Genomic DNA, 9,773 nt, shown 5'->3' with positions numbered 1-9,773 from the left:
CATGTTGGATCAGATAGGCTGCAAAACTTTCGGTTGCAGGCTATGCTGAAGCGTGTTGTTCACAAGTTAGGCCTGGTAGAGGACACTAAGAAAGATTACAAGAAGAAAAACAAGGCCAAAGGAAGCAAGGCTTCCTCAGAGCTAAGCTCAAGATCAAGGGAGTTATTTGTGAAGATAAAGCATGTAGGTGGACAAAAGGATCTGTACAAACATGCAGTTCCGGTGTCAAAGTTGATGAGAAAGCATCATGGGATGTGTATTGCGCTGCCACAAGTCTTCAAGGATCCTCACAATGCAGTGCTCAATGAAGGAGAGGTTTTGCAGCCTGGTCACAAGTACATCCTAATCTCCTTCAAGGATGTGGACAAGCTCAAACGCAAGTTTCCGGCGCAAGGCAAAACCAGTAGGTCGAATGGGGTGGTGGCGGTGGAAAAGATGGACAAAAAGGCCAGGTCCCCAAGTGGACACAAACTCAAAGCTCAGAATGGAGTAGCCGGCCGAAAGACACATGATGAGATCACATTCACAAAGGAGAATGGCAACATGAAAATGCCAAATGGATTTGCAGGCCAAAAGAGGTTGGAAACAAAGACAATTTTGTCTCCAAGTGGAAAATGCAACAAAGGGCAAGCCAAAGTGGCAAATGGACTAGTTGATGAGAAGGAAGAGATAGTGGACACAATGGTGGATGGATCTCAAGGTGGAGATGAGGAAGAACAGTCTCTTTTTTCCTCTGCAAGGGACTTCTATGTCCCTAAGGAGAAGAGATCGGCGAGACCTTGTTCGAGACCAAAAGGGCTAAAGGGGAGGAGTCCTTTTGTGCCACCTCTCCCAAAGGGAAGATCATATAGAAGTATGGGATGGCAACCAAGCCTCCCAAGTGTGAAAGAGCTATCACCATGATATTTTGCTAAGGTTTTACTTTTTCTTTTGTGTAACTCCCTATTCTGGTATGGTATTATGCCTTGCCTGCCACTTATTACTGATTTCATCTCACGGATCTGATTTCTAATAGGTCCTGCTACATCTTCTTAATAAAATTAAAACTCATCTCCACCCTTGTATTTGATAAAACTGTTTACTTATGCATAAGATAGAAACTTTATTAGAAATGAGGGAGATGTGTAGTGCAATTTACATGAAAATACTGGTAAAAATGTAGAATCAGTTTTGGAATAACAATGCCTCAGCTGCTACTTTTTGGATTATGATATCTCTATCACAACTCAATATTCAAATTTATCTTCTTTATTTTCTTGCATGGAATATGGATTTATAATGCCAAATTTGAACCGGACAATTTTTTACATCGCTTTAGATGTTACTGGTTACTACTTTGGTATTAGCTGCATTGTTTATCTTCAACAAATTTTCTTTCTTCTTAAAAAAGCTCATCTCATACTTCAGCTCTACTTGCCTGATTTACTACTCTTGCAAAATTTTCATAACATCAAGAAGTCTAGAAACACAATCGAATAAACAGAAATAGACTGAAGAAAAAAATGTTAATGTGAATCTATTAAGTACAGATATAATGTATTTCCAATGCTTGTGCTGAAGCTTTGATTTTAACCTGTAGTTGTAACATGAACCTACTAAGACAACTTGTCACTCACATTATCTTGGTAAGTTCATCTCTGATGGGAAATCAGCATAACTAATCACAGGCTTGGCTTAGGATCCAAACATAAAAGATTCATCCCTCACCAACTTAGTTAAGAACCTACCCCAATGTACCTGTGCTGCCACATCAATCCTCATCTCCAATCCATACCACAAAAAAAAATCATGTGAAAGTCGGCGCAACTAAGATGAATTTATTGATCTCAAAAACACAAGCACTCTTCACATCTTTGAACTCAACTCATAAAATATAGGCCAAAATCTTAGTCAAGATCCATGTGTATAACACAGATAGCGCAGCGCCAACCGGAATAGTAACTGCCCAGGAAGCCACAATCTCCTTCACAGTTTCTGCTCTCACATTGTTGAGACCCCTGGCGAACCCAACCCCCATAACTGCACCTACAAGAGTGTGTGTTGCTGAGATTGGTAGCCCCAACCTTGAAGCAAACAGAACAACAGAAGCTGCAGCAAACTCAGCAGCAAAACCTCTTGTTGGTGTGAGTTCTGTTATCTTCTTCCCAATCGTTGCTATCACTCTATAACCCCACATCATTAGCCCCGCGACGATTCCAAATCCTCCCCAAGCAAGAACATCGATTGGAATAACAATCTCAGTAGCAGTGCCTCCTTTGGCAGCACCTTGAAGGATAGCTAGTGCACCTGCCAATGGACCTATGGCATTGGAGACATCATTGCCACCATGAGCAAACGACATGAAGCATGCTGAGAGGACCTGCATATAGCCGAATACACCATAAACTATTTCCAGTTGAGTACCCTTTGGACCTGCAACATCAGATAGTAATCCTCCTATGTTTTGGTGGACAGTAGTGTCTTCTTTGGTCTCAGGATGTTCTTCTTGAGTGTTTGACTTGGCAAGAAGATGTCCAAGTTGTCTTCTGATGATTCTGTAGACAAGAAAAGCACCGGCCGCTCCGGAAGCTAAGGCCTGTGCCAGAGCCAAAGGAATGCTCTGGCTAAGAGGGAATGCCATAAAGGAAATCGCAGTTACTCCAAGAAATACAGCAATTGGTGCTGCAGCTGCTGCTGCTTGTCCTGGGTTTGGTGCACTGTACACAAACTGTAGGCCAAAATAACTTCATAAGATTCTGGAGACCTTAAATAGCAGTTTTCATGATCTCCTTTTTGTAATTAAAAAGTTTCTGTAATTGGTAGAAGCATGAGATCACAAATCACAACTATTAAGATTGTTTTATAAATCTGTGCTGACCATCAAATCTATTTCCCATGTCATAATTGTAAAACAGATAGAGTAGTCTAAACTTAGTTGTAAATTATCTGCCTTGTTCTATAAAAGCCTTATGTTATACTGCTTTTTTTTTCTTAACATTTTGATTATTAATTTTACTGAAGTATCATATATCATTGAAACCAAATCAGCAGAAGTTAAAACCTTGAATGTTTTGCAAGTTGCATTAAAGAGCATACCCTCCGGATGCATTTGTAGACAAGAAATGACGCAGCTGCTCCCACTAGTGGTGAGATAACCCAAGAAGAAATCACCCTCGCCAGCGAACCCCAAAAAACCGCTCCAGCGCCTCCATAGGCTAGACCAAACCCCACCATTGCTCCCACTATGCAATGTGTAGTAGATACTGGCCAACCATAGTATGATGCAATCTGCATTGCACAAAACCATAACATAAATACCTATTCAAATGCATTGCTTCTTTGCATACATCATTCTGTTCTGTTCTTTAGTAACTGTCAAAAAGGCTCATTTTATAGTTGTAAATATAAACAAAACTATGTTTAAAAGTACATAATCATCAATTTTAATGTTGATTTTTTTTTTGTTCATCCTTTTTTAACTTTCTGATTACAGCAACACTATTGTGAATCTTAAGGGGGGAAAAAAGAAAAAGGAGACAAACTGCATTGAACATATCATACATGTTACACTAAAAAATCTAGACAAATAATCAAGTAGCCGCACACTTTATATGTTGGTACCAAATTATACTCAAGGGACATTATACCAATGTCTTTCCAATAACAAAAAGATTATTAAAAGTGATTCATTGACTTTGAAATTCTAGGCAGGGAATAGTATTTGGTGTTTGAATCCAGCTGAGTTATTCAAATAACAGATCTTTCGATAACTACAATTTCACTAGCCATCTTGTTATTAGCTTTCCCTTTTGTCTACTTATAATTCTTTAATACTCTAGTTGCTGAAGTAAAACAACTGGAGAAACAGTGTACTATGTTAGGAAAAATTCACATTATCAATCACACTGAAAAAAGAAAAAAAGCATTTGTTTGCAGTTTACATTGTATATTGCAAATTGCAAGTAGGAAAATAAAAGTATATTTAATTAATTATTGGAATTGAGATAAGAAAGCGCATGAAATTTATAGTTTTTACCTGTAACCAAGTACCAGCAGCAGCAAGAGAAGAAAGCAAGCCAGCAAAGAGAAGAGTATCCTTTCCATGGAATACATTAGCGACAAGAATTCCCTTCTGCATTGTGCTTGTGACATGAGCCCCCATAAACAGGGCCCCGGAGAATTCCAACACGGCGGCCGTGAGCACGGCCTGGCGGAGAGTCAAGGCACCAGAGCCGACGGAAGTGCCCATGGCATTGGCAACATCATTGGCGCCAATGTTCCAAGCCATGTAGAATCCGAAGAGGAGAGAGATGTAAGAGAGAAGCTTGGTCTTGAAGGGCAAAGCTTGTCCCAAAGATCCCATGAAGAGTGGGAGTGTGAGTGCAGCCATTGCCATGCATATTGTGATAGCTGAAGCTGTACGTGAAGTAATGTTGAAGGCTTGTGCAAAACCTGTTACTTTTTCTTCCTTGTTCTCTGTTGCTGTTGAATGCTGACCATTCAGTTCTTCTTCTTCTTCTTCCCCTTCTGCGAAAGATGATAAGGTAGCGAAAGGGTTCACCCAGAGTTTGCTATTATTTGAAGCTCCTTTGAACCTGAGAATGGCGAAAGAAGGCTTTTGTTGGAGAGTGTTAGTAGTGGTTGGGTTGATTATTTTGGTATGATAACAAGTTCTTGGAAGAAAAGAAGGAGATTTTGTTGAAGAGAGGCGATAAGCTGAGAGATTCATGTCTTCTTTGTAACTAACTAGTATAATCTGAATGGGATTATTCAGGAAGCTTGGCCATGATTGAAGAAAGAGAGAAAGAAAGAAAGAAAGAAAGAAAGATGGGAATAATGTTGGTTTGGTTAATGGAAGAAATGAGTGGTGATTGTTGATTGTTCCTCAGCAACCATATATCCTTAGACCATATAGCAACAAAAAAATCAATGTTTATGGTTGAAACTTGAAATTGGAAAAAGGAACCATTATCCTCTCTCAAATAGTGTAAGTGTGTCCGAGTGAGTTACACGTCTACACATGAACTTGCATTGACAATTCTTTCAAGTTCTAAATAAATCAAATTTGTAACTTAGTATAAGGGGAGATAAGCTATATGTTTATCCATGGGTTACGTACGTTCACAGATCATGTCACAAATCACTGTCACTATCCATTGAAGAATCAAGAATCGCAATTTTTGTTAAATACATACATGTCTAGTAATCATTGCCTAACATTCCTTATTAATGCGTTGAGTTTGTTCATATTAATGCTGCTATTTTTCTTATAGTAATACAGAGGTTTATACAATCTATTCTTTTTTGTATTCAAAAATATTATTTTCATATTTGACATCAATTATTAAAATCAGTCACTATGTATTTATGTTAAATATATGTATTGTTTAATTTATTTTTAATATATATTTTATATTTGAACATAAATTTTATATTATTAATTAATTTTAATAGTTAATTTTAATATACACGTAACATGGTTAGTTCTTACTACATACATATCAACATATACCAGTAACAAGTTCACATGAGCTTATTCTCCTATTAGCCTTCTTTCACCATCCAAAATGTTAAAACTTTTCACATATATACCTTTTTTTCTTATTAATTTATTACTCGCCAATTCAAGTTGGTTTTATGGATTTTTTTTTTTTTGGTTAATTAAGGATATTTATTATTTTTTTTTTTTTTGGTTTCCCACGGTATCCCCCAACCCGGCAGATCAAGGACTAATCCGTCGCGGTACTGAGCTCCATTTAAGGGTTTGCCGCTGGCCAATGGGTTGCTGCATGCACAAGGCGGGATTCGAACCCCCGACACTTGCTTAAGCGGACTAGTGAGCTAACCACTAGACCAACCCAACTTGGTTAATTAAGGATATTTATTACTTGGTAAAAAAATTAGACATGATTTTTCTAATAAATGGGCCTCTTCTTCACTTTTGCCCCCATTGTAAATGGGCTTAACCTTCCGTAGATCCAATATGCTTACATTGAGCAAGCTTATGCACTGAGGACCAAAAACAAAAGGAAGCTCCAAGAGGGAAAAAAAAAAGGAAGCTCGAACGTCACATCTAAGAATTTGTAGACCCAAAAAAAATTTGAAAAAAAAAAAAAGAAAAAATTTTTGAGAATAGAATGTGCTGAGTTGTGAACTTGTGGCTATATTTGGTGAGCAAGAATCCCCAATTCGCATGAATCAAGTCCCACAAACAATAATAACTATTTTGATTTTATTATAACTTGAAAATATTGAGTAATTGTATGTGATTTATCTCACACTGAATAGGTGTTAACTCTTAAGATTACGTACATAAGTTATGTATACAAGCAGCAAAGCAGTGGCCATGTATATTGTGGTACGTTAATGAAAAGTAGCATCATCCCTCCCCGTGGCCCCTTATATAGTTGGAAGAACAACTGCGGTGAGTCGTTTCATGAAGACCAAAATCAAATCCCAAGAGTGGCACTACAATCTATGTATGTCTTGTTGAAAACTGCATATGCTACCTATAAACTATAATTAGGAAATGGTTATGTTGAAGGGAAATTCTCTTGTGAGGATGCCCAAAATAAGTATTACATGCTGACGTGTTAAGTTTAGATTGTAATGTATGTAAATTTTATTGATTGTCAGGGGCGGAGCTAGATGAAATATTAGAGGGGGCCAAAAATATTTACACAATAAAATAAGATTAAAATAAAATTTTAAGGGAAGGCTAAACTGAAATTTACATATAATTTATATGTAAAAAATTAAAATTAGGGGGGCGATTGCCCCCCTTTTAATGTATGTAGCTTCGCCCCTGTTGATTGTAGAGTAACTTTGAATTTTTATTTTCTGTTTACCAGTAAGATTAATGATATTGATTCATAATTAAGTGTTTATGTCTGTAGCATATTTGAGTCCGTAAAAAGAATATTTTATTTTAGAGAAAATATCACTTTTCTCTCTTATGAAATGTTAAAATGACACTCTCATCTTTTCTATTTATAAAATGTAAATTCCTCTCCTTTATAACTTTTAAAAAACCTCACTTTAATCCATTTTAATTTTTTTTGTGTTAACTAATGTTAATTTTATCTATTTTCAAGAAAAAATAAATTATTTTTTAACAATAAGAATGAATTCTAACAACAATTAGATGCAAAGAATTAACAACAACAATCAAAGAAAACACAATTGACATAAATTGCATTAAAAAAAAATAAGAGAAACAAAAGTAGATCCACAACAAAGTATAGAAACAAAATAGAAGAAATTACAACAAGAGAATGAAAGAACAAGATATAGAAACATAGAATTAAAAGGTAGAAGTAGATGAAAGCAAAGATTAAAACCTAGATCTAAGAGGAGAGATTAACCTAAACCTAATCCTAATTCTAGAGAGAAGAGAGAGCTTCTCTCTCTAGAAAACTAAACTAAAAACTAGATCTAAAGTTGTAATGTGTGTCTCATGGTGTGAAGTGATTCCTTCCCCTTTAATCCTTGGTTCCTTTTATCTTTTCTCTCCCAAAACTCAGCTCCAAATGGGGCCAGAAACCCCTTAAAATCGCCAGGCACGAGTTTGACTAAAAGAATCACGTGCGGCCTTCGGCGCATTCGCGTACAACGTGCGTACGCATCCATGGAGCATTTCGCGATCCACGCGTAGGCGCATAGTGCGCGCACGTCCATGGGCGTTTTCCAAATATTTGACTTTTCATGATTTCTCCACTTTGTATGCTTTCCTTTCACTCCTTTGATCCTTTCCTAGCCCTTTTCAATCAGAAATCACTAACAAACACATCAAGGCATCTAGTGGAATCAAAGGAAGATAAAAAATAATCAAATTAAAGGTCTAAAAAGCATGTTTTCACATCTAAGTACAAATAAGGAGACAATCACAAAATCATGCTATTTCATTGAATAAATGTGAGGAAAGGTTATCAAAATGCTCTAATTTCAACACAAGATAAACCCTAAAAATGGAGTTTATTAACCTCCCCACACTTAAACCTTAGCATGTCCTCATGCTAAACCAAGAATGAAGCAAAGGGTATGACATTTATTCAATGCAACTAAACTATCTAAATGCAAACTATCTAAGTGCAACTAACTATATGAATGCAGATGCTTGGTCAAAACAAATCAACCTCCAAGAGAATATATGTAAGCACAAGGGCTTAAACAATGGAAATCAAATTCAACCCACAATTATATTGAATTATCAAAAGGATTTACAAATTTGCATGAATATAGATGATAGTGGTGAATACATGTAATTGAGCAATCGAACCCTCACCGGATGTGTATCCGCTCTATTCACTCAAGTGTTTAGGGGTTGATTCACTCAATTCTCCCCTAATCATGCTTTTCAAAATTTGTTCTTCATCTAACAATCAACAATCATTCAATGCATGCATACAAATATCATGAGGTCTTTTCCATAAGGTTGTAATGGGGTTAGGGTCAAGGTAGGATCATATATAGATAAGTGGACTAGAATTTGAATCTTTGATTAACCTAAACTTTCCCACCTAACCTATATAATAACCTATACAATTAAGTACTAACCTAACTACACATCCTTCACTTTTCACATACTCGTGCATTTTCTTTTGATTTTCACAACACTTATGCATTGACTCTTATTGGACTCTACTTTGGGATATTTTGTCCCATTTTTATTGTTTTTGTTCTTTTTCTTTTCTTTTTCACATTTTTTTCCTTTCTTTTTTTTTTCACCTTTATTTTTTAATTTTTTTTTCTTTTATTTTTCTCATTTTTTTCTTTCTTTCAAGCTACATACAGGAACATCAATGTATAAGATCTATACATTTAATCAATACATGGGTATGCACCTAATTCCCAAATATAGAAATACAAAACACCCTTTTATCCCAACCAATGTTTCCAATCTCCCCAAACTTGAATAGTAAACACTCTCACTAGCATAGACTAATCAAAGATCTAAACAAGGGATTTTTATTGTTTTTCGCTTTAGGCTTGTAATGTGCTAAAATGAAGAACAATTGGGTATAGCGTAGGCTTAAAATTGGTTGACAATGGAGAGTAAAAGGTAGGCTATTTGGGTAAGTGAACTAGTGAAATAATGACCTCAATCATATAAATGTATGAATACAAGGAATAATTGGACATATAGAATTAAGCAAATCAATTATCACAATCATGGGAAGAGAACAATTTCACACAAGAAGGAAAATAAGTGGTTATAAGATGTAACCACACAATTAGGCTCAAAACTCAAGATTATTGTGTTCTTAGCTCAAGACATGCATCATAAAATATGAATTCATGCAAGTTCATCAAAAATTTCTCAATCAATTGGGGTGGTGCCCTATAGATAAATTCTTTGGAAAGATCTCCTTGTTTTGGCTAGGCTTATTCTAAATGCAAATGCAATATTGTGATTGAAAAATTTTAAAAATTTCTTAGTTAATCCCTTTTTCAATCAAAACGGTGTCATATGTAAAAAGGGTCAACTAGGTCTCAACAATTCAAAATATTTTTCTAATCACAACCAAAAGCTAAAACAAGCTAAAACAACTATATAAAGCAAAAGTGCATATATAAAGCAAAAGTGTAAAATCCAACAAACTAAACAAAAGTATCCACAATCCACAATACTAATATGTACAATGATCCAAAAGGTGCAAAATAAAACAAAATAACATAAACTAGGAGATAATGTCCGAAAATGTTCACCAAATTCACCGACGGCGACGATGGTGACCTCCCCACACTTAAGATGAAGCAACGTCCCCAATGCTACGGATCGGGCTCATGGTGAG

General features: G+C 36.0%; 2 protein-coding genes across 2 annotated transcripts in view; one reads left to right on the top strand and one right to left on the bottom strand.

Annotated features, from left to right (window-relative positions):
• LOC110270382 (beta-arabinofuranosyltransferase RAY1) overlaps positions 1-1,206 on the top strand; it is a 5,201-nt gene extending 3,995 nt beyond the window's left edge. Inside the window, exon 7 of the mRNA XM_021119626.1 lies at positions 14-1,206. The gene's annotated coding sequence lies outside the window, so the exon portion shown is untranslated. The remainder of the gene's footprint in view (positions 1-13) is intronic.
• Positions 1,459-4,933, bottom strand: LOC107631355 (inorganic phosphate transporter 2-1, chloroplastic). Its single transcript, XM_016334784.2, has 3 exons — positions 4,016-4,933; positions 3,076-3,267; positions 1,459-2,707 (listed from the first exon to the last, which is right to left on the bottom strand). The coding sequence occupies exons 1-3, from the start codon at positions 4,706-4,708 to the stop codon at positions 1,865-1,867; spliced, it is 1,728 nt and encodes a 575-aa protein (XP_016190270.1). The 5' UTR covers positions 4,709-4,933; the 3' UTR covers positions 1,459-1,864.

This window comes from Arachis ipaensis, chromosome B03, assembly GCF_000816755.2.
Source record: "Arachis ipaensis cultivar K30076 chromosome B03, Araip1.1, whole genome shotgun sequence".
NCBI lineage: Eukaryota > Viridiplantae > Streptophyta > Magnoliopsida > Fabales > Fabaceae > Arachis > Arachis ipaensis.
This window is presented reverse-complemented; position numbering and strand designations above follow the sequence as displayed.

Bases quoted from the DNA above. Each gene is read 5' to 3' on its own strand.
- LOC107631355 (XM_016334784.2), bottom strand. From the start codon at position 4,708: ATGAATCTCTCAGCTTATCGCCTCTCTTCAACAAAATCTCCTTCTTTT. The intron at 3,268-4,015 runs GTAAAAACTATA...TGTGCAATGCAG, and splicing joins CTGCTGGTACTTGGTTACAG to ATTGCATCATACTATGGTTG. The intron at 2,708-3,075 runs GTATGCTCTTTA...TTTGGCCTACAG, and splicing joins TCTACAAATGCATCCGGAGG to TTTGTGTACAGTGCACCAAA.